At 44.2% G+C, this 21,797-nt stretch overlaps 3 protein-coding genes across 8 annotated transcripts; 2 read left to right on the top strand and 1 right to left on the bottom strand.

Moving 5' to 3' along the window:
- Positions 1-1,259: 1,259 nt before the first annotated feature.
- LRR1 (leucine rich repeat protein 1) lies at positions 1,260-14,805 on the top strand. 5 transcript variants are annotated; one of them, XR_012516327.1, is made up of 5 exons: positions 1,260-1,589; positions 3,102-3,200; positions 7,631-8,352; positions 8,743-13,122; positions 14,390-14,471. XR_012516327.1 is itself a non-coding variant. In XM_003930555.3 (4 exons), the coding sequence occupies exons 1-4, from the start codon at positions 1,407-1,409 to the stop codon at positions 14,628-14,630; spliced, it is 1,245 nt and encodes a 414-aa protein (XP_003930604.1). In that variant the 5' UTR covers positions 1,265-1,406; the 3' UTR covers positions 14,631-14,805. The 5 variants fall into 5 exon arrangements, 2 of the variants coding, with proteins under 2 accessions (XP_003930604.1, XP_010339400.1); XR_012516326.1 differs by having other exon boundaries at positions 1,342-1,589; positions 12,965-13,122; XM_003930555.3 differs by lacking the exon at positions 8,743-13,122 and having other exon boundaries at positions 1,265-1,589; positions 14,390-14,805.
- Positions 14,806-16,756: 1,951 nt separating this feature from the next.
- RPL36AL (ribosomal protein L36a like) lies at positions 16,757-19,187 on the bottom strand. Of its 2 annotated transcripts, none has more exons than XM_003930554.4 (2): positions 18,912-19,187; positions 16,757-17,809 (listed from the first exon to the last, which is right to left on the bottom strand). In XM_003930554.4, the coding sequence occupies exons 1-2, from the start codon at positions 19,185-19,187 to the stop codon at positions 17,453-17,455; spliced, it is 633 nt and encodes a 210-aa protein (XP_003930603.2). In that variant the 3' UTR covers positions 16,757-17,452. The 2 variants fall into 2 exon arrangements, with proteins under 2 accessions (XP_003930603.2, XP_074250089.1); XM_074393988.1 differs by lacking the exon at positions 18,912-19,187 and adding an exon at positions 18,347-18,846.
- An 85-nt stretch (positions 19,188-19,272) lies between these two features.
- MGAT2 (alpha-1,6-mannosyl-glycoprotein 2-beta-N-acetylglucosaminyltransferase) lies at positions 19,273-21,475 on the top strand. The gene has a single exon (XM_003930553.4). The coding sequence runs from the start codon at positions 19,602-19,604 to the stop codon at positions 20,943-20,945; it is 1,344 nt and encodes a 447-aa protein (XP_003930602.1). The 5' UTR covers positions 19,273-19,601; the 3' UTR covers positions 20,946-21,475.
- The last annotated feature ends 322 nt before the right edge of the window (positions 21,476-21,797 follow it).

Raw genomic sequence — 21,797 nt, 5'->3', positions numbered from 1 at the left:
GCTTACCGCAATCTCTTGACCTCCCCTGGCTCAAGTGATCCTCCCACCTCAGCCTCCCGAGTAGCTGGGACTTCAGACACGCGCCACCACGCCCGACTAATTTTTTGTATTTTTAGTAGAGACGGGATTTCACCATGTTGACCAGGATGGTCTCGATCTCTCAACCTCGTGATCCACCAGCCTCGACCTCGCAAAGTGCTGGGATTACAGGCTTGAGCCACCGTGCCCGGCCTAACTTTTTTGTATGTTTCATAGAGACGGGGTTTTGCCACGTTGCGGAGGCTAGTCTTGAACTGCTGGGCTCAAGCGATCTGCCTGCCTCAGTCTCCCAAAGCGCTGGGATTACAGGCATGAGCCACAGCGCCCGGCCGTAATTCTATCTTAACCACTGTTTTTCAGGAACTATTACGTTTTAAAGAATGAGGAATTAACCGCCAACACTTCAGGTTCAACATGTAAACAAGGCCGCTCATTTGAGAATAAATCACAGTTTGTCACAGTTGTATTGAAAAATCCGCATTTCTGAACGTCATTTCACCATTACGGAAGTATAACTCAGACAAAATAAAATGTTTAACACACGGCTAGGACCAGAGCACAGATTTTAAAGAGGGAAGACTACGACCCCGACAGTGAACTGTCCCTTAACTTGGGCTTCCCAGGCGCGGCCCACCCCTCAGCCGGGCCCCGCCTCGGTTCAATCAAGACAAACAAGAGGACGGAAGCCTCGTGCCGTCGCGACGGTCTTTCCACGCCTCAGGTGCACTTAACTCAGTCAGTCCATCCACCCTATCCGCCATGAAAAATTATTTGGTTAGCAGGAATTGCCAAGTCAAATACAGCCATATAAAGCCCCCCTCTGACGTGCCAGGTGTGCATCGGAAGAGCGGCCACCCAAACCACCAGCAACCCGTCCGCGCCGGAAAATGCGCCCTCACTGGTTTCTGGGACCACTCAGAAAGTTCTAAGCGCCTTTCCCCGTAACGCAGAGGCACACCGGCCTTCCCTTGGGAAACTCAGCGGACCGACGTGCGCCGGTAACCGGTCAACTGTCAACCGCTGAAACCCTCAGAACCGCCTGAACAGTAAGAACCACCGCCGCCAGCGGCGCGAACTGGGGAAAAGACGTTGCGTCCTCGCCGATTGCCGGTTTCCGGAGGCGCGAGCCCGGCTCTCACATGGTCCATCCGGTTACGCAGCCACGGCGAGAACCCCGCCCTGCTAAGGAAAACGGGATGCCGTCTTAGCACCGGGGCTCCTACAGCCCGGGTACTAAGACAGCCCGAGTCGCGGACAAGTCCCGCAGACAGGCGGATCCGCGGGCAGCCCGCGTGCTGGAGGACCCCGGCGGCGGCTCCGGGTGGCGGGAAGGAGGAAGTTTCAAAGCCAGGTGGCCGCTGGGCGAGATGAAGCTACACTGTGAGGTGGAGGTGATCAGCCGGCACTTGCCGGCCTTGGGGCTGAGGAACCGGGGAAAGGGCGTCCGAGCAGTGCTGAGCCTCTGTCAGCAGACTTCCAGGAGTCAGCCGCGGGCCCCAGCCTTCCTGCTCATCTCTACCCTTAAGGACAAGCGGGGGACCCGCTATGAGGTGCGTAAAGTGGGCAGGGCTTGCTGGGCAGTCAGCCTCGCGTTCTTCTCTGGAGCCGAGACGCGGGCCCCCCTCGGGCCTCGCGCGCCGGGCTGCTCCCTGGGCGAGGGCCCGCCTTGGGGATCCTGAACTCCTGGCCCTGAGTCCTACCACGGTCCCGACGCCAGGGTCCCGTGCGCCTTCCTACGGACCCGAAAGAAGAAAGCTTTTGAGAGTGCACCTTTTCTCTGTTTTATTCTCCCCACTTTTACAACGTGAATTTACAGTGTTGCTATTTAGTAGTGGATGGCAATCCCGCCCGTTTAAAGCTTCTGAAACTTTGGTCAGCGGAGTGAAACTGCAAATGAAGCAGCTGTCCGATTGGTGGGAACAATAAAATAACTGCACTTCTGATCAGTAAATTTTTCTCCCACAGTATTTTCTCTAGCTTAAAAAAAAAAAAAGGCAGTCATAGCATCCTGCACTTGCCTTGTCTTAATATTTGTTATGCTTATAAGTACTTGTTTAATAACTGTCTCTCATCTGATTGTCAACTCTTTAAGTATAGTTACCTTGTCAGTCTTATTCATTGCTATCTCCTAAGTCCCTAGTAGAATACCTGGCTTCCGAGTCGATAGTTGATGAAATCTAAATCAGATGCAACAGCAATCATTAATTTTTTTTTCTTTTTAAAAAATTTAAATATGCCGTTTATGTAGATGATAGTCATTAAACATTTTTTGAGCACCCATTATGTGTCAATCACCGTTCTGGCACTGGGGATAGAATAGCAAAGGAGAGAAGATTCCTGCTCTCATGGAGTCTGTATATATATATCTACTGGGAGGTGTGACCACCCCAGGCTCTTGGACTGAAGTTATGAAGGCAAGTAACTGCTATTGGCAACTCTTCGTACAGTTACATAGTTAGAATGGGAGAAGAGGAGCATTCTCCCAAAACACGGTGATCATCTTCTTGAAGGAGAGTTGCTGGACAGATAGAGCAGTAACATCCACCACCAGCTAGATGAGGGGTATAGCTTCCCAACTGCTTTTTTTAAAAAAAAAAGCAAAAAAAGTTAAAACTTGGCTGGGGGCTGTGGCTCATGCCTGTAATCCTAACACTTTGGGAGGCCCAGGTGGGAGTTGTAGACCAACCTGGCCAACGTGATGAAACCCTGTTTCTATGAAAAATGCAAAAATTAGCCGGGCATGGTGGCATGCACCTATAATCCCAGCTACTCAGGAGGCTGAGGCAGGAGAATTGCTTGAACCTGGGAAGCGGAGGTTGCAGTGAGCTGAGATGGCACCACTGCACTCCAGCCTAGGCGACAGAGTGAGTGAGATTCTGTCTCAAAAAAAAAAAAAAAAAAAAAAATTTTTTTTTAACTTTAAACTGTGAAAACACCCAGACTTAAGTAAGGAGTGAAAGCCAAACCAAAGCTTGGCAAAATGACTGGCACATTCCAGTTGTAATAAATGTTACTGAGTAACCATAACTAGTTTTCTTTTTTTCCCCACTGGTTTTATGCAGCTAAGAGAGAACATTGAGCAATTCTTCACCAAATTTGTAGATGAGGGGAAAGCCACTGTTCGGTTAAAGGAGCCTCCTTTGGATATCTGTCTAAGTAAGGTATGGTATTAAAAACATGAATGGTTAATGTTTGGCTGTATTTTCTTTATTTTTTAGAAACAGAGTCTTGTTCTGTCACACAAGCTGAAGTACAGTGACACAATCATAGCTCATTGTGGCCTCGACCTCCTAGGCTCAAGTAAGATTCCTGAGTATGTGCGACTACAGGTGTACCTCACCACTTCTGGCTGATTTTTTAAAATAACTTTTTGTAGAGACGGAGCCTTGATATGATGTTGCCCAGGCTGGCCTCGGACTCTTGGCCTCAGGTGATCCTCCTGCCCCAGTCTCCCAAAGTGTTGGGATTACAGGCATGAGCCATCATGTTTGGCCTGTATTTTATTTTATTTTTTTGCTCTTGTTGCCCAGGCTGTCGTGCAGGGGTGCCATCTCAGCTCACTGCAACCTCCACTTCCTGGGTAGCTGGGATTATAGGTGCCTGCTGCCATGCCTGGCTAATTTTTTTCTTTTTTTTCGTGTGTGTCTTTAGTAGAGACAGGGTTTCACCATGTGGACCAGGCTGGTTTTGAACTTCTGACCTCAGGTGATCCACCCACTTTGGCCTTCCAAAGTGCTGGGATGACAGGTGTGAGCCACTGCTCCTGGCCTGGCCTGTATTTTCTTTAAAGAAGGCTTTTTGCACATTCTGATATCCCATATAGCTGAAAAGGGACAGACTCTTGCAGGTTTGTGTGAAGAGGCAATGGCACAAGAGGCAGCTTCCCAAATATGTTTGTGTGACTTCTAAAAGGGCAAAGTCTGCCTTAGTAAGATTCCCAAGATGGGCAAGAAAACTGGGTTTGCTTCCATGCGGAAAATGGAGCCCTTGGATATTCTTAGACTGGAACTCTGTAAGGCAGCTGGCACAGGTCTATATTTTGCCAGCTAAAGCGCAGGTTGCAAATCTAAGTTTGGTGTAATAAAAGAGGAAAAAATTAGAACCATTTGTATTTTATTTACTATAACCAATTTTTATTTTTTGAGATGGGATCTCACTCTGTTACCCAGGTTGGAGTGCAGTGGAAAGAGCTTGGCTCACTGCAACCCACAGGCGGGTGCCACCACTCCGGGGAGGCAGAGGTTGCAGTGAGCTGAGATCACACGACTACACTCCAGCCTGGGAAATAAGAGCGAAACTCTGTCTCAAAAAAAAAAAAAAAGTGTAATAACTAAGGAGTTTGGATTGAATGAAATCATTTCATTCCTTCTCCTCCTTGTGATTTTTTTCTTGATCTGTAGCCTGTTCTTTCACTAATTCCTCCTTTCTATCTAAAAACAAACGGAGGTCACACTGATTTAAAAAAAGAAAACAAATTTCTAGAAAGACAAGGCTGAATCCATTGCCTTCACTTTTTATCTTTTTTGGCCTTAACTTTTACTGGTTTATTGAAAACACTGCCTCACATTATCATTATTTCTCATTCTTTATGAACTCTGGAGAATTTGACAATGATAATTATCCTTAATAAAACTCTTTTCTTGGTATCTATGAGAGGGCGTTATGGTTTACCTTCAGTTTTCTTAGTCACTTCTTTGTCTCCTGCCTCCAGCAATATTTTTTTCTATCCTTAAAATGAAGGCTTTATTTCAGTCCTCTGCTGTTTTCTGTCATACCTGCCTTCCATTTGATAGCTCAGCTGTTACATGGTTTATTCCCAAGTCTGTGAGCCAGTATGCTTTATGGTACGTAGTTGACCCAGGTCTTCTCAAGACTTTTTCTTACTCCTGTTCATTGTGTATAGTGCTGCCAAAATACTATTTAATCCTTGTCATATAACTTTTTTTTTAAGCCAGTCAAATGTAGCAGTGGGGGGTTATATACCAACTTTAGTAACACTAATAATGTTAATGAGTTTTGGTAACCCACTATTGTCAGACCAGCCTGTCATGTAACTTTCATACTTAAAATTCTTCAGTGACTTCCCACAGCCTGAATACTTTCTCCACTTTACCTTGGGATCTGAGCTCATTTACAGTCTATCCTCATACTACATTTCCAATCTTTTACTCTACAGAATTTCCACATTCCAACAAAATACCATCATGTACTTGATTTCTCAAACTTGCTCAAAGTTTACTTATACTTCACCTGTAAACTTTAGGAAAATTGTAAAGTATCCTATTAGTGTTAGCTTTTTTTTTTTTTTTTTTTTTGATGTAGACTCACTCTGTCACCCAGGCTGCAGTACAGCGATACAATCTCAGCTCACTGCAACCTCTGCCTCCTGATTTCAAGCAATTCTCCTGCCTTAGCCTGCCAAGCAGCTGGGATTACAGGCGCCCGTTACTATGTCCAGCTAATTTGTATATTTTTAGTAGTGGCGGACTTTCACCACGTTGGCCAAGCTAGCCTCTAACTCTAAACCTCAAGTGATCTGCCTGCCTCAGTGTTGGGATTACAGGCGTGAGCCACCATGCGCAGCCTTTTCTTTCCTTTTTGAGATGGAATTTCACCCTTGTTGCCCAGGCTGGAGTGCAGTGGCACAATCTTGACTCACTGCAACCTTTGCCTCCCAGGTTCAAGCAGGTCTCCTGCCTCAGCCTCCTCCACCTCCCGAGTAGCTGGGATTATAGGCATGTGCCACCACCCCCAGCTAATTTTTGTATTATTAGTAGAGAAGGGGTGTCACCATGTTGACCAGGCTGGTCTCAAACTCCTGACCTCAAGTAACCTGCCCACCTCGGCCTCCCAACATACTGGGATCACAGGCGTGAGTCATTATGCCTGGCCTTAAACTAAAATCTTTTTTTTTTCCTCAGACAAAGAGTCTCACTCTGTTGCCCAGCCTGGAGTACAGTGATGTGATCTCGGCTCACTGCAACCTCTGCCTCCAAGGTTCAAGTAATTCTCCTACTTAAGCCCCAGAGAAGCTGGGATTTACAGGCGTGTGCCACCACACCCAGCTAACTTTTGTATTCTTAGCAGAAATGGGGCTTCATCATGTTGTCCGGGCCGATCTCAAACTTCTGACCTCAAATGATCACCTGTCTTGGGCTCCCAAAGTCCTGGGATTACAAGCATGAGCCACTGCACCCTGCCTAAACTCAAATCTTAAGTGGAATATTCAGTCCTTTCCTGTCTTATTTTATGATTTCCTTTATTTTTACTCTTTGCTGTTTTTTGTTTTTTTGAGACAGTCTCACTCTGTTGCCCAGGCTGGAGGGCAGAGGTATGATCCTGGCTTACTGCAGCCTCTACCTTCTGGGCTCAGGTGATCCTTCCACCTCAGCCTCCCAAAGTATAAGTATGATTTCCCTTTGAACAGTTTTATCTAGAATGCGTTCCTCCACATAATTTTTCTTCAAAAACTTTTAAACTTTAGGCCGGGCGCGGTGGCTCAAGCCTGTAATCCCAGCACTTTGGGAAGCTGAGGCGGGTGGATCACAAGGTTAAGAGATCGAGACCATCCTGGTCAACATGGTGAAACCCCGTCTCTACTAAAAATACAAAAAATTAGCTGGGCATGGTGGTGTGTGCCTGTAATCCCAGCTATTCAGGAGGCTGAGGCAGGAGAATTGCCTGAACCCAGGAGACGGAGGTTGCGGTGAGCTAAGATCACGCCATTGCACTCCAGCCTGGGTAAGAAGAGCAAAACTCCATCTCAAAAAAAAAAAAAAAAAAAAAACAGCCGGGCGCGGTGGCTCAAGCCTGTAATCCCAGCACTTTGGGAGGCCGAGGCGGGTGGATCACAAGGTCGAGAGATCGAGACCATCCTGGTCAACATGGTGAAACCCCGTCTCTACTAAAAATACAAAAAACTAGCTGGGCGTGGTGGCGCGTGCCTGTAATCCCAGCTACTCAGGAGGCTGAGGCAGGAGAATTGCCTGAACCCAGGAGGCGGAGGTTGCGGTGAGCCGAGACCGCGCCATTGCACTCCAGCCTGGAAAGAGCGAAACTCCATCTCAAAAAAAAAAAAAAAAAAAAAAAAAACAAGGCCAGGCTCGGTGGCTCAAGCCTGTAATCCCAGCACTTTGGGAGGCCGAGGCGGGTGGATCACGAGGTTGAGAGATCGAGACCCTCCTGGTCAACATGGTGAAACCCCGTCTCTACTAAAAATACAAAAAAATTAGCTGGGCATGGTGGCACATGCCTGTAATCCCAGCTACTCAGGAGGCTGAGGCAGGAGAATTGGCTGAACCCAGGAGGCGGAGGTTGCAGTGAGCCAAGATCGCGCCATTGCACTCCAGCCTGGGTAACAAGAGCAAAATTCCATCTCAAAAAAAAAAAAAAAAACTTTTTTTTTTAAATAAAACTTTAAATAAACTTTAAATTTAGTCAAAATACTAAAAAAAAAATGTTTTACAGCTAATTTCAATAAATCATTGTATCACATTCATAAATAATACTGTAGAATTTGTTGTGGGAAGAACTAGCATGTATGCATTTTCTACAATGGAATTTATAATTCTACAACTTTTTTTTGATTCAGGCCAATTCCAGCAATTTAAAAGGTTTCCTTTCCGCTGTGAGATTGGCTCATAGAGGCTGCAATGTTGATACATCAGTTTCAACGCTCACAGCAGTGAAGACTTCAGAATTCGAAAACTTTAAAACTAAAATGGTTATCACATCCAAAAAAGACTATCCTCTAAGCAAGAACTTTCCATATTCCCTGGAACATCTTCAGACTTCTTACTGTGGGCTTGTCCGAGTTGATATGCGCATGCTTTGCTTAAAAAACCTTAGGAAATTAGACTTGAGTCACAACCATATCAAAAAGCTTCCAGCTACAATTGGAGACCTCGTACACCTTCAAGAACTTAACCTGAATGACAATCACTTGGAGTCATTTAGTGTAGCCTTGTGTCAGTCTACACTCCAGAAGTCACTTCGGAGTTTGGACCTCAGCAAGAACAAAATCAAGGCACTCCCTGTGCAGTTTTGCCAGCTCCAGGAACTTACGAATTTAAAACTTGACGATAATGAATTGATTCGATTTCCTTGCAAGATAGGACAACTGATAAACCTTCGCTTTTTGTCAGCAGCTCGAAATAAGCTTCCATTTTTGCCTAGTGAATTTAGAAATTTATCCCTTGAATACTTGGATCTTTTTGGAAATACTTTTGAACAACTTGAAGTCCTTCCAGTAATAAAGCTGCAAGTCCCTTTAACTTTATTGGAATCTTCTGCACGTAACATTTTATATAATAGGTAAGATTTTAATAGTCATGTAATGTATTTTTGATAGCATTCTAATATTCTCATCAAACTCAGAGTAATAAAGTGTAACACTGCTTACAATACTATGCATAGTCTGACCCTTTGCTATAATGGCCTTCTTGCTATTCCTTACCTCTGCTTAGAATGATTTTTCTCCAGGAAGTCTCATGGCTCACTCCCTCACCTCATTCAGTTCTCTGCCCAAGTGTCATCCCAGAAAGGTCTTACCTGTCCATTCTATCTAAATTTTATTTCTTACCTCCTTACATGCTTGATTTTTAAATTTTGTTTATTTGGTCATAGGACTCATTGCCTTTATATATATATATATATATATATATATATATTTACATATGGTTTTTTTTTTTTTTTAAACCTGAGATGGAGTCTCACCCCATCACCCAGGCTGGAGTGCGATGGTGTGATCTTGGCTCACTGTAACCTCCGCTTCGTGGGTTCAAGCAGTTCTCCTGCCTCAGCCTCCAGAGCAGGTGAGATTACAGGTGACTGCCACCATGCCCAGCTAATTTTTTGTACCTTTTGTAGAGATGGGATTTCATCATATTGGCCAGGCTGGTGTCAAACTCCTGACCTCATGATATGCCCGCCTCAGCCTCCCAAAGTGTTGGGATTACAGGCGTGAGCCACTGTGCCTGGCCTGTTACATATTTTTAAACCTTTTTTGTTTGTTCGTTTGCTGCCAGTTTTTCTTCACTAGAATGTAAGATCCATGAGCATATGTATGTTGTTTTATTCTCCACTATTTCCCTAGTATCTAAACCATGTATCTCCTGCTCCTAGCATACATTAAGCACTCAATAAGTAATTAAATGGGCTGGGTGAGGTGTTCACGCCTTTAATCCCAGCACTTTAGGATGCCAAGGGGGGAAGATCATGAAGTCAGGAGTTCGATACTAGCTTGGTGGCATGCTCCTGTAGTCCCAGCTACTCGGTAGACTGAGGCAGGAGAATCGCTTGAACTCAGGAGGAGGATGTTGCAGTGAGCTGAGATCGTGCCACTGCACGCCAGCCTGGTGACAGATCAAGACTCCATCTCAAAAAAATAAAACTAAGTAGTTAAATGAATGAATGGTGTTTTTTCTCAAAGTGGTGCTCCCCTGACCAGCAGGCTCTGCATCACCTAGGAACTTGTTAGAGATGTAAGTTCTAACATTCCAGACCTACCGAATTAGAAACTGAGAGTGGAATCCAGCTATCTATGTTTAGTGAGTCCTCCAGGTGATTCTGATGTACCGTAAAATTAGAGAATTGGCATAGTGATGAAGTGTGGTCTTTGGAGTAAGACTTGGGTTTGATTCCTGGCTTCACCTCTTTGTATGACTTTTAACCTCTTTTTTTTTTGAGACAGGATCTCGCTCTGTTGTCCAGGCTGGAGTGCAGTAGTCCAGTCTCAGCTCACTGTAACTTCTGCCTCCTGGCTTCAAGCGATACTTCTACCTCAGCCTCCTAAGTACCTGGGATTACTGGTGCTTACTACCATGCCTGACTCATTTTTGTATTTTTATTTTATTTTATTTATTTGTTTTTTTGTTTTTTTGAGACAGAGTCTCACTGTGTCATCCAGGCTGGAGTGCAGTGGTATGACCTCACCTCACTGCAGCCTCTACCTCCTGGGTTCAAGCAATTCTTCTGCCTCAGTCTCCCAAGAAGCTAGGACTACAGGCGCCTACCACCATGTCCTGCTAATTTATTTTGTATTTTTAATAGAGATAGAGTTTAACTGTGTTGGCCAAGCTGGTCTTGAACTCCTGATCTTGTGATCCGCCTGCCTCAGCTTCCCAAAGTGCTGGGATTACAGGTGTAAGTCACTGCACCTGGCCTTGTGTTTTAATTTTTTCAGATGGAGTTCTTGCTCTGTCACCGAGGTTGGAGTGCAGTGGCACGATCTCGGCTCCCTGTGACCTCTGTTGACCGAGTTCCAGCAGTCCAGCCTAGGCAACAGAGCAACACCCTATCTCTAAAGATTTCTTTTACTTAAAAGAAAACCTGGCCGGGCGCGGTGGCTCAAGCCTGTAATCCCAGCACTTTAGGAGGCCGAGGCGGGTGGATCACGAGGTCAAGAGATCGAGACCATCCTGGTCAACATGGTGAAACCCCATCTCTACTAAAAATACAAAAAATTAGCTGGGCATGGTGATGCGTGCCTGTAATCCCAGCTACTCAGGAGGCTGAGGTAAGAGAATTGCCCGAACCCAGGAGGCGGAGGTTGCGGTGAGCCGAGATCGCGCCATTGCACTCCAGCCTGGGCAACAAGAGCGAAACTCCGTCTCAAAAAAAAAAAAAAAAGAAAACCCACTGATAACTGGGCGTGGTGGCACACATCTGTAGTCTCAGCTTCTTGGGAGGCTGAGGTGGGAGGATAATCTGAGCCTAAAAGTTTGAGACCAGCCTGGCCAACATGGCAAAACCCTATCTATAAAAAATAAACCAGGCCGGTCACAGTGGCTCATGCTTATAATCCCAGCACTTTGGGAGGTCCAGGCAGGAGGATTATGTGAGGTCAGAAGTTCGAGACCAGCCTGGTAGACATAGTGAAACCCTGTCTATACGAAAAATACAAAATTAGCCAGGTGTAGTGGCACATGCCTGTAATCCCAGCTACAAAATAAATCACTGCTTTACGTTGTGCTTCTCAAACTTTAATTTGCATTCAAATCTGCTGGGAGTCTTGTTAGCAGATTCTGTTTCAGACGTCTGGGGTGAAAATCCTGCATTTCTTTTTTTTTTTTTTTTTGAGACGGAGTTTCGCTCTTGTTACCCAGGCTGGAGTGCAGTGGCGCGATCTCGGCTCACCTCAACCTCCGCCTCCTGGGTTCAGGCAATTCTCCTGCCTCAGCCTCCTGAGTAGCTGGGATTACAGGCACGCGCAACCATGCCCAGCTAATTTTTTTGTATTTTTAGTAGAGACGGGGTTTCACCTTGTTGACCAAGATGGTCTCGATCTCTTGACCTCGTGATCCACCCGCCTCGGCCTCCCAAAGTGCTGGGATTACAGGCTTGAGCCACCACGCCGGGCGAAAATCCTGCATTTCTAACAAGCTTCCAGCTGTGGTTGCTAGTCCATGGACCATACATTGGTGCCTCCTAAAAGTGCTGTTAATTACTAAGGCTCTAAATGTAATTTAAGTCCTCACTGTTTCAAGGCAGTTATTCTCAAAATTTTAAGAGTGTATCAGAACCATGGTTGTTGAAATAGTGCTAGTTTAAAAAGATTATTGGACCCTAACCCTCAGTGATTCAGATTCCATAAGTTTAGGGTAGAGCTAAAGAAATCGCATCTCTGGTTGTTGTTGGGTTTTCGTTTTTCGGATTTTTTTTTTTTTTTTTTTTTTAGGTCGTGTTGTTTTGTTTTGTTTTTGAGACAGGGGCTCACTCTGTCACTCAGACCGGAGTTCAGTGGCACATACATAGCTCACTGAAACCTCAGACTCCTGGGTTCAAGCCATCCTCCCACCACAGCCTCCTGAGTAGCAAGGACTACACATGCCACTAAGTTCTGGCTTATTTTTTGGTAGAGATGGGGGTTTTGTTATGTTGTCCAGGCTTGGTCTTGAAACTCCTGGCCTCAAGCAATCCTCCTGCCTCAGCCCCTCAAAGTTCTGGTCTTACAGGCATGAGCCACTGTGGCTAACAAAAAAACTGCATCTCTGACAAGTTCCCAGATGATGCTGATGTTGCTGGTCAGGGAACTACATTTTAGAATGACTGGTTTAAAGCATTTACCCCTAACTAGCAGTTAAGAATGGTATTAAATGATAATACTTATAATTGCCTATGACTGTACCTGGCTATAAAAGGCCTTAATGTTTTTTTCTGAGGTAGGAGAATCACTCGAACCTGGGAAGCAGAGATTGCAGTGAGCTGAGATTGCGCCACTGACTCCAGCCTGTGCAACAGAGCGAGACTCCATCTCAAAAGAAAGAAAAAGAGAAAGAGAGGGAAGGCAGAAGGGAAGGAAGGGAAGAAAGGAAAGAAGGGAAGGAAGGGGAAGAAAGGAAAAAAGAAAGATCACCAGAGGTGATACTGATGATTCAGGTTAAAACTGCTGATTTGAGGAAATTCCAAATGGTATCTTTTGGCATTGAGGTGCACCTGAGGCTATTGTTTCTCTAAGACATCCGTAAAAGAAATTGTATATTGTATTTATTCACATTTGGAAAGTATATCCAAATGAGAAATGTTATAAATAGTTTTGATTTGAAAAGACTATAACAAGTTGGCTAAATGTTCAGGGAAAAACATGCTGAATTTCCATATGAAAAAGTACAAAGTTGGAAGGAAAAGAATAGATGATCAGAATATGATATAATTGGCAAGGCATAATTAGAAAATTGACCCTATGAATATAGCTTTCTTGTAAAGTGACCAAACCTTTACTGAAGTATAATTTTGCATGTTTTAAACTCCCTTGTTTTAAAAAGTGTATAGATTCAAAGCCGTGACAGCAATACTTATTGTCTAGCTGTTGATACATGGCCTTAACTACTGGTTACAAGCATATGGTTATGATCTATTAGGAAACTGTGGGGATTTAAGTTATGTCAGATAGAAAATAGTTTTTAACTATTATCTGTTTCCTCAGACTACAACCATCTATCCTGAAAGAGATAAATGTAAACATGTGGAAGACACTTCCTGGCAGAGTTTTTTAAAATGGTTATACAAGCAACAGATTAATAAAGTCTTTTTATGAAAATTTTTAAAATTGCAAATAGGGCCATCCTAGATCCCCTTCCAAAGGTAACCACTGCTTTTTAATTTGAAATGTGTATCTTCTCAGACTTTTCTGATAGGGTTTTCAACTTTAAGTTATAAGACTAGGCTTATTTGTTGAAAAATATCTGAGCACCTACTATGTGCCAGCCTAGGCTAGAGATGAGAAACAACAAAGAACAAGACACTGTGTGGGAGGCAAAGTGAGTGGGGACGTTTAGGGGGGACGTTTGGGCAGTGGTCCACACTGTCTTTTAGTATCTTGTAGATGATTTAAAAATTTGACTTGGAAGCTTACCGCAGTAGCTCATGCCTATAATCTCAGCACTTTGGGAGTTAGAGGTGGGTGGATCACTTGAGGTCAGGAGTTCAAGACCAGCCTGGCCAACATGGTTAACCCTGTCTCTACTAAAAATGCAAACATTAGCCAGGCATGATGGTGTGTGCCTATAGTCCCAGCTGCTCAGGAGGCTGAAGCAGGAGAATTGCTTGAACCCTGGAGGTGGAGGTTACAGTGAGCTGAGATTGCACCATGTACTCCAGCCTGGGCAACAGAGTGAGACTCTGTCTCAAAAAAAAAAAAAAAAAAAAGTTTAGGCTAGGCACAGTGGCTCACACCTGTAATCCTAGCACTTCTGGAGGCTGAGGTGGGTGGGTCACCTTAGGGTCAGGAGTTTGAGACCAGCCTGGCCAACATAGTGAAACCCCATCTCTACTAACTACAATACAAACAAAAATTAGCCAGGCGTGGTGGTGGGCACCTGTAATCCCAGCTACTAGGAAGGCTGAGGCAGAAGAATTGCTTGAACCCAGGAGGCAGAGGTTGCAGTAAGTTTGTGCCTCTGCACTCCAGCCTGGGCATCAGAGAAAGATTCTGTCTCAAAAAATAAAAAGTTTGACTTGGGCACCATTAAAAGGATTTTAAGTGTGAGAGTGAAATGCCTTAAGCGAGGTAAGGTTAGCCTACTTGCCCAGCCACTAACGTAAAACTCATGACCCAAGTTACATGTATTTTAAATTTGTCTTAGAGAATTGAAATTTCCCTTTTGAACAATTGATCCCTAGGAGAGCCTGTTTAAGGAATGGTGACTTTTTCATTCTACTCGGGGGTTATGCTGTTAAGTGGTCATGCTGCAAGATATTTTATGGTGTGGTATCTGAAGTTTACAATATGTCATATATTTTAAATATACTAGTCACTTAATAATTTTATTTTTCATTTACAATTTCATGTCCTAATAATTCATGTCCTGAATCTAGTAACATGTTATATTTTTATCATTCTTTCCAATAGGATTCCCTATGGTTCTCATATCATTCCATTCCATCTCTGCCAAGATTTGGACACTGCAAAAACGTGTGTTTGTGGAAGATTCTGTCTGAACTCTTTTATTCAAGGAACTACTACCATGAATCTGCACTCTGTTGCCCACACTGTGGTCTTAGTAGACAATATGGGTGGTACTGAAGCACCTATTATGTCTTATTTCTGTTCTCTAGGCTGTTATGTAAATTCCTCTGATATGTTAAAGTAATGAATGATACTACCAAAAGAAATTTCAATTACAGATGAGTTTGGGATGCACGTATGATTTTACAGCATCAAATTGGAGTAAAGGAAGCTTTCTGTATACATGCTGGGGAGGAGGAATGTGTATAGTTTATAATCGTTTGACTCCAAAACTTTTATTAAAACCAATTTTAATTTTATTGTAGGGTTAACTTTTTTTTTTAGTTTATTACACTTATGTTTATTTCAGAAGTTTCCAAGATGTACTGTAGAGTTATCTTTTAATGTTAAATAGATATTGATCCCAATTACTCTGTTCGTAAGAATTTTATCAACTTTCTTCTTACATTTCAGTTAAACACATCTGAGTTTCTGTATTCATAAAATATAGTGAAAACTTTATTATGAAATTATATATGTTTTTAAGCATACCACTTGTTTTTCAGGCACATTGTTCTACATGTGGAATTTACCTTTGCCAAGCAAAAAGTAGGAATTGTTTAGGAAAAGACTTAAGCTTTTATAATTTTAAAAAATGTTCCTGTAATCTTTGTTGTGATTTCTGTTTTTGTTTTTTATTTTCTGAGACTCGGAGTCTTGCCCTGTCACCCAGGCTGGAGTGCGTGGTGCGATCTGGGCTTACTGCAACCTTCTCCTCAGCCTCCTGAGTAGCTGTGATTGCAGGCACACACCACCATGCCCAGCTAATTTTTTGTATTTTTCAGTAGAGACAGTGTTTCACCATGTTGGCCAGGCGGGTCTCCAGTTCCTGACCTCAAGTGATGCGCCTGTCTCACCCTCCCAGAGTACTGGGATTACAGGCACAAGCCACCGTGCCTGGGGATTGGGTGGAGAGGGAACAGAAAGTTGCTGCTTTTTTGCTAATTACATTTTGTATTAGGGTGGTTTTTAAAAATTATTTTTGTCACTAATATGACAAAAATGTCATTAATTACAAAATGTTTAATATGACATTTTTGTCATATTAAATAATAGAATGTTTAATGTGTTTAATTTTAAAAGTAGTGGTAACACACCAGCTAAATGGTGATTTGGGCCCATTACAGTGACTCATACGTGTAATTCCAACACTTGGGGAGGTCAGGATGGGCAGATTGCTTGAGCCGAGAATTCAAAACCAGCTTGGGCACCAAGACAAAAACTGGTATCTGCGAAAAATGCAAAATTTAACAGAGCTTTGTGACGCACACCTGTAGTCTGTTACTCAGGAGGCTGAAATGGGAGGATCACTTGAGCCTAGGAGACAGAGATGGCAGTTAGCCAAGATCCTGCCATTGCACTCCAGCCTGGGTGACAGATGGAGACCCTGTCTCAAAAAAAGATGACATGAACTAGGACATAAGAAATGGGAAAAAAAACAACTTGAAAGAATCATGGAAAATAGACCACTATGAACTTTTACATGCTATTCATTCCCACTGCCCTACCTCAAGTCAGCCTCTCCAACAGAACATTGCAGTAACCTCAGACTGGTTTTTGTGAACAGAGGAGAGAATTAGTTACCAGAGAAAAACCATTCTCCAGTGTTACATAATGTAATTGCTGTTTTGACGTTGTTAGCAGAGTCTCCATAAGACTATTTCTTACAAAATAACTACCCCCGTTGTCTTCCTGAAATGTTTGGGGCATTCTTTTTTCAAAATTCAGATGCTCCTGAGTAGATGGATCTTATGTATTTATTTATTTGAGACAGAGTCTCACTGTTGCCCAGACTGGAGTGCAGTGGCGTGATTTCAACTCACTGCAACCTCCACCACCTGGGTTCAAGCAAATCTCCTGCCTCAGCCTCCTGAGTAGCTACGATTACAGGCGCGCACCACCACACCTGGCTAATTTTTGTATTTTTAGTAGAGATGGGTTTTCACCATATTGGTAAGGCTGGTCTCGAACTCCTGACCTCGTGGTCTGCCCAGCTCTGCCTCCCGAAGTGTTGGGATTCCAGGCATGAGCCACTGCACCTGGCATAGATGAAATTTGAAATGTTAGAACATTTTTATTGAAACTGCACATATGATCTTCAAAACAGTTTCTACTCTGCTGATTCTGAGATACTAGAATTGGCCCAGAGTCAGTTTAGTTCTTCCAAAACACTATGCAATGCAAACGTGCTTTTAATAGAACTGCTGTTCATTTTCGTTCCAGGTGTTTTATTTGAACTATTCCTTTATATTCAAGGCCAGTCTACAGTGCTGTACAAAGTAACTTTCTGTGGTAGAAATGTATTACATTTCTGTGTTGTCCCATCAACCAGGAACATGTGGCTGCTGAGTACTAAATGTGACTAGTCTAACAGGAAGCAAATTACCTGGCTAGTGGCCACTACTAGACAGAACATTTGCAGTCAGCTCTTATCCCCCAACTTCAATCCTTTGTCCCACCCAGCCTGCTAAACACAAGCCTAGCATATCTTGTTTCTTCTCTTGCAAAATCTGATTCAAAGACCCTTCTCAACTGCTTCATGATTATGAATTCACTCAACATTTGAAATTGACCAGAAAACAAAATATCATTTTTCCTTCCATTTTGTATGTAGATAAACTTGGTTGTAAAGTTTTGAGGTGAGACTTTATATGTAAATACAAAATTCTAATTCTTGGGAACTGAATTTAAATAGAATTTGTCAAGAGGATAAACCTCATTCGATTCCAAAAAATTCACTGTTATTTCCTTAATCTAGAACTACATTAAACATGGAATTCTATTTGTAAGTAAAAACCACAAAAGGTTTGCTTCTTGTAAGAATACCACTGTATTTATTTTCTAACAGGTAATTTTTCTACGGCTTCAACATTTTCTTTACAATATTAAAAGAAAAAATCCCAAAGTTTAGAACTGGATCACTTGGCCCTTTCTCTTCTTATCTCCTCCCAGTTCAAAATGCTTGCATCTCTTAATGGCCAGCATCCTCTTGGATCTGCAGTTAGGCTCAACACATTCCAGGCGGAGCACAATCTTCTTTGTGGTCTTAGCCTTCTTCCGGAAAATTGGCTTTGTCTGCCCACCATAGCCACTCTGCTTCCGATCATAGCGCCTCTTTCCCTGGGCATACAAGGAATCCTTGCCCTTCTTATACTGTGTCACTTTGTGAGGCTGATGCTTGCCACACTTCTTACAGAAGGTTCTTCGGGTTTTAGGTACGTTGACCATCTTTGCAGAAGGGCTGGTCTGTCTATATGATGAAAACTGAAACAAAATATTTAAAATAAGATAGACATTAAACATTCCGAAAAGTGAAAGTGCTATACAAGCAGACATAGGAAAACCATATGCACAGATCAGCAATATATAAATCCACATACTCATTTCCCATATGAATAAATGCACATACAAGTGCATACCTTTTTGAAACACTTTGTTTAAATTACTGGAGGACTAATTTGTCGACCTAAAGGAAAAATCTGAGGCAAAATTCATTTAAGTAGAGTATTTGGGCCAAGTTTGAGGATTGCAACCGAGCACAGATTCAGACTGCCCTGAATAGCAGCAGATGCAAGTGGATTTTCAGAGGAAAAAAATGGCAGTTCCTAAGTTGTTTACCAAAACGTTACATTAAAATAATACAAGCGATTGATTGGCTATGCATCGTTCTTTTTATGACAAATTCCAGGCACATGGACATAATGGGTGAGACAGCTAGTCAGGGATAAAATGCAGACATGAAGTGGGGAGGTGTTTGAACTTCCATACTCCTGTCTCTCCGGGTCAGCAAATTTTGCACACCTCAAATAACTCACAATGCTCCGGGCCATTTTTCTTTTCTCCGAACACGACTCACGAAAACCAAGAGCAGCAGCTTTCGGAGGCCCAATACAGTCAGCTTTCTGTAGGAAATGAGTTTAATTCTGCCCCCAAAGAAAGGCACAGTTCAATTTATTTTCTTCCGCAGAAAAGAGCCTGTTAAGGGCAAGAGTTTGACTCCCCCGCAACCCCCACCTCCTCCATTTTCCAGCTCTAGAGAATGGCTGGGGCCGAGCGCGACGTTGTAGCTACGGTTACCACCCGCCCCGTTCTTTGTCCGAGAACCAAATCAGCGCGGATTCACTTTTCCCGTGCGGTCACCCGTCAGCAGCCACGAAGGCTGACGTGTCCTCATCAAACCCGCGCGCCTCGCGATCCTGCAGCCGCCATGCCTGAGTCCCTTTCCTGAAGGAAGAAGCCAGCTCTCCAACTAAGAAGCGAGGGCCGTGGGTCTCGCCTTCTCTTTCCTACGAAGGCTTGGTCCTACCCCGAATTCTGAGCAACGGAGGCTACTAATGGAACCGCTACAGTCCCGTTCTTAACTTACCCAGAAACGGCGTCCGAGACACTCGCCTCGCGCAGCTCTCGCCTCGCAACAGGAAAGGGAAGAAAGGACCGGAAGTAGGAACTGCACCTGAGCGACAGTACTGTCAACCAATAGGCAGCCGGCCACCGCGGCCAGGCGTCTTCGGACGTGTCTGGAAAGCACCAACCAACGATCTAAGGGGTGGGCCGGAGGGCTGTGGGCCCGAGGGCAGCGGTGTTCCGCGAGCCAGTTGCGGGTTGTCAGAACGGTCGCCGCCCGAGTGAGTCGAGGCTGCATCGCTCAGTCCTGGCCGTCTACGGCCCGCCTAAGGATGAGAGCGCAGAGGACGCAGGGCCCCTGGAGGTGCAGGTAACGAAGCTAGGGTGCGGTGGGGCCACAGCTGGGCTTCTTCCGGACCCGTGGTGCTGAATGGAGAGTACCGAGACGAAGCCGAGCCGCGGCTCCTAGCGGCGCCGATGCCCGAGCTGTAGCTGCCAGGCGAGGATGTGTGGAGCGCAGGCGGCGCGGGGTAGCTGAGCGCCCTAGGGCCCCAGGACTCTCGGGGCCCGGGATGAGTTAGCGAGGGCAGCCGCGGGGGCCAGTTCCGACAGTGACAGGCCAAGGCGACGGCCGCCGCCCGCCCGCCCCTTCCGTGCAGAAGCCGCTACTCCTTTCCGCGCCCGCCCGCCCGCGCTCCCGGCCCTGGAGACCATGAGGTTCCGCATCTACAAACGGAAGGTGCTAATCCTGACGCTCGTGGTGGCTGCCTGCGGCTTCGTCCTCTGGAGCAGCAATGGGCGACAAAGGAAGAACGAGGCCCTCGCCCCGCCGTTGCTGGACGCCGAACCCCCGCGGGGTGCAGGCAGCCGGGGCGGGGACCACCCATCTGTGGCTGTGGGCATCCGCAAGGTCTCCAACGAGTCGGCGGCTCCCCTGGTCCCCGCGGCCCCACAGCCCGAGGCGGACAACCTGACGCTGCGGTACCGGTCCCTGGTGTACCAGCTTAACTTTGATCAGACACTGAGGAATGTAGATAAGGCTGGCACCTGGTCCGCCCGGGAGCTGGTGCTGGTAGTCCAGGTGCATAACCGGCCCGAATACCTCAGACTGCTGCTGGACTCACTTCGAAAAGCCCAGGGAATTGACAACGTCCTCGTCATCTTTAGCCACGACTTCTGGTCGACTGAAATCAATCAGCTGATCGCTGGGGTGGATTTCTGTCCGGTTCTGCAAGTGTTCTTTCCTTTCAGCATTCAGTTGTACCCTAACGAGTTTCCAGGCAGTGACCCTAGAGATTGTCCCAGAGACCTGCCGAAGAATGCAGCTTTGAAATTGGGGTGCATTAATGCTGAGTATCCCGACTCCTTCGGCCATTATAGAGAGGCCAAATTCTCTCAGACCAAACATCATTGGTGGTGGAAGCTTCATTTTGTATGGGAAAGAGTCAAAATTCTTCAAGATTATGCTGGCCTTATACTTTTCCTAGAAGAGGATCACTACTTAGCCCCAGACTTTTACCATGTCTTCAAAAAGATGTGGAAACTGAAGCAGCAAGAGTGCCCTGAATGTGATGTTCTCTCCCTGGGGACCTATACTGCCAGTCGCAGTTTCTATGGCATGGCTGACAAGGTAGATGTAAAAACTTGGAAATCCACAGAGCACAATATGGGTCTAGCCTTGACCCGAAATGCCTATCAGAAGCTGATCGAGTGCACAGACACTTTCTGTACTTATGATGATTATAACTGGGACTGGACTCTTCAATACTTGACTGTATCTTGTCTTCCAAAATTCTGGAAAGTGCTGGTTCCTCAAGTTCCTAGGATTTTTCATGCTGGAGACTGTGGTATGCATCACAAGAAAACGTGTAGACCATCCACTCAGAGTGCCCAAATTGAGTCACTCTTAAATAATAACAAACAATACATGTTTCCAGAAACTCTAACTATCAGTGAGAAGTTTACTACGGTAGCCATTTCGCCACCTAGAAAAAATGGAGGGTGGGGAGATATTAGGGACCATGAACTCTGTAAAAGTTATAGAAGACTGCAGTGAAAAAAATCTCAATTACAAAAACAAAAGTGACAGTCTTCTATTTTTGATATTTGTCCAAACAAGATATACAATTGAACAAAAGTTTAGGAACTGGTTTCTGCTTTAATAAACAAAATCTTGTAAAAGGTGTCCAAATACATAATAATCTTTTCCAGTTATGGCTGATTAAGATTTAAAACTGAAGGTTTCATTTTGGAAGTAGGGTTTTAAAGCTCAATCTGTATCTGCTAAAAATGATTATTGTTGATAGAAGAGGGGAAATTTATTTAAATTGCATCTATTAATCTTTTTATCTGAAACTTTGTACACTTTTCCACTTTCAAAACCTATTTTAAGTACAGCAAATTAAAACTGTCATAGTAAAAAGTATTACAGTGAAATTGTTAGAGTATTAATGGAAGAAACCCAGTTTCCCTCTTGACACAGTTATTAGGAAGGATTGCTTCAGTGGTTTAAGAATGAAAAAGTTATGTTTGTTTGAACACCCTGTCAGAACCGTCATTTTCAGTATGATAAATTCCTGTACTGTTGTGTTTTGCGTGTGCTTTGGAACCTTCATAGAACACACTTTTTTTGGAATGTATTTGATAAGAAAGTTTAAACATTGTTTTCACCTCAATGTAGAAATACAGTGGTTTTGTTTTTTTTCTTTTAGTGCTGACAAAATAAAATACTCATTTTTGCATAAAAAGGTTCCTTATCCTTTTGCAGAATACATTTTGTTTTACTCTTTATACCAAAATTCAGTGAAGGCATTCTACAAGTTTTGACTTAGCATTAAATTTTAATATTTACTATTGCTACATTGCATAATTGAGTTTGAAATAATACCCAGCTCATGACAATGCATTC

The sequence above is a fragment of the Saimiri boliviensis genome, chromosome 2 (genome assembly GCF_048565385.1).
Source record: "Saimiri boliviensis isolate mSaiBol1 chromosome 2, mSaiBol1.pri, whole genome shotgun sequence".
Classification (NCBI taxonomy): Eukaryota; Metazoa; Chordata; class Mammalia; order Primates; family Cebidae; genus Saimiri; species Saimiri boliviensis.
The sequence above is the reverse complement of the archived record's forward strand: the minus strand, read 5'-3'. Positions and strand labels throughout refer to the sequence as shown.

Coding starts and splice junctions, on each gene's coding strand:
- LRR1 (XM_003930555.3), top strand. CDS start 1,407: ATGAAGCTACACTGTGAGGTGGAGGTGATCAGCCGGCACTTGCCGGCC. Junction 3,201..7,630: donor TGGATATCTGTCTAAGTAAG/GTATGGTATTAA, acceptor TTTTTGATTCAG/GCCAATTCCAGCAATTTAAA. Junction 8,353..14,389: donor CGTAACATTTTATATAATAG/GTAAGATTTTAA, acceptor TCTTTCCAATAG/GATTCCCTATGGTTCTCATA.
- RPL36AL (XM_003930554.4), bottom strand. CDS start 19,187: ATGCAGCCTCGACTCACTCGGGCGGCGACCGTTCTGACAACCCGCAAC. Junction 17,810..18,911: donor GTCTCGGACGCCGTTTCTGG/GTAAGTTAAGAA, acceptor ATTTTGTTTCAG/TTTTCATCATATAGACAGAC.
- MGAT2 (XM_003930553.4), top strand. CDS start 19,602: ATGAGGTTCCGCATCTACAAACGGAAGGTGCTAATCCTGACGCTCGTG.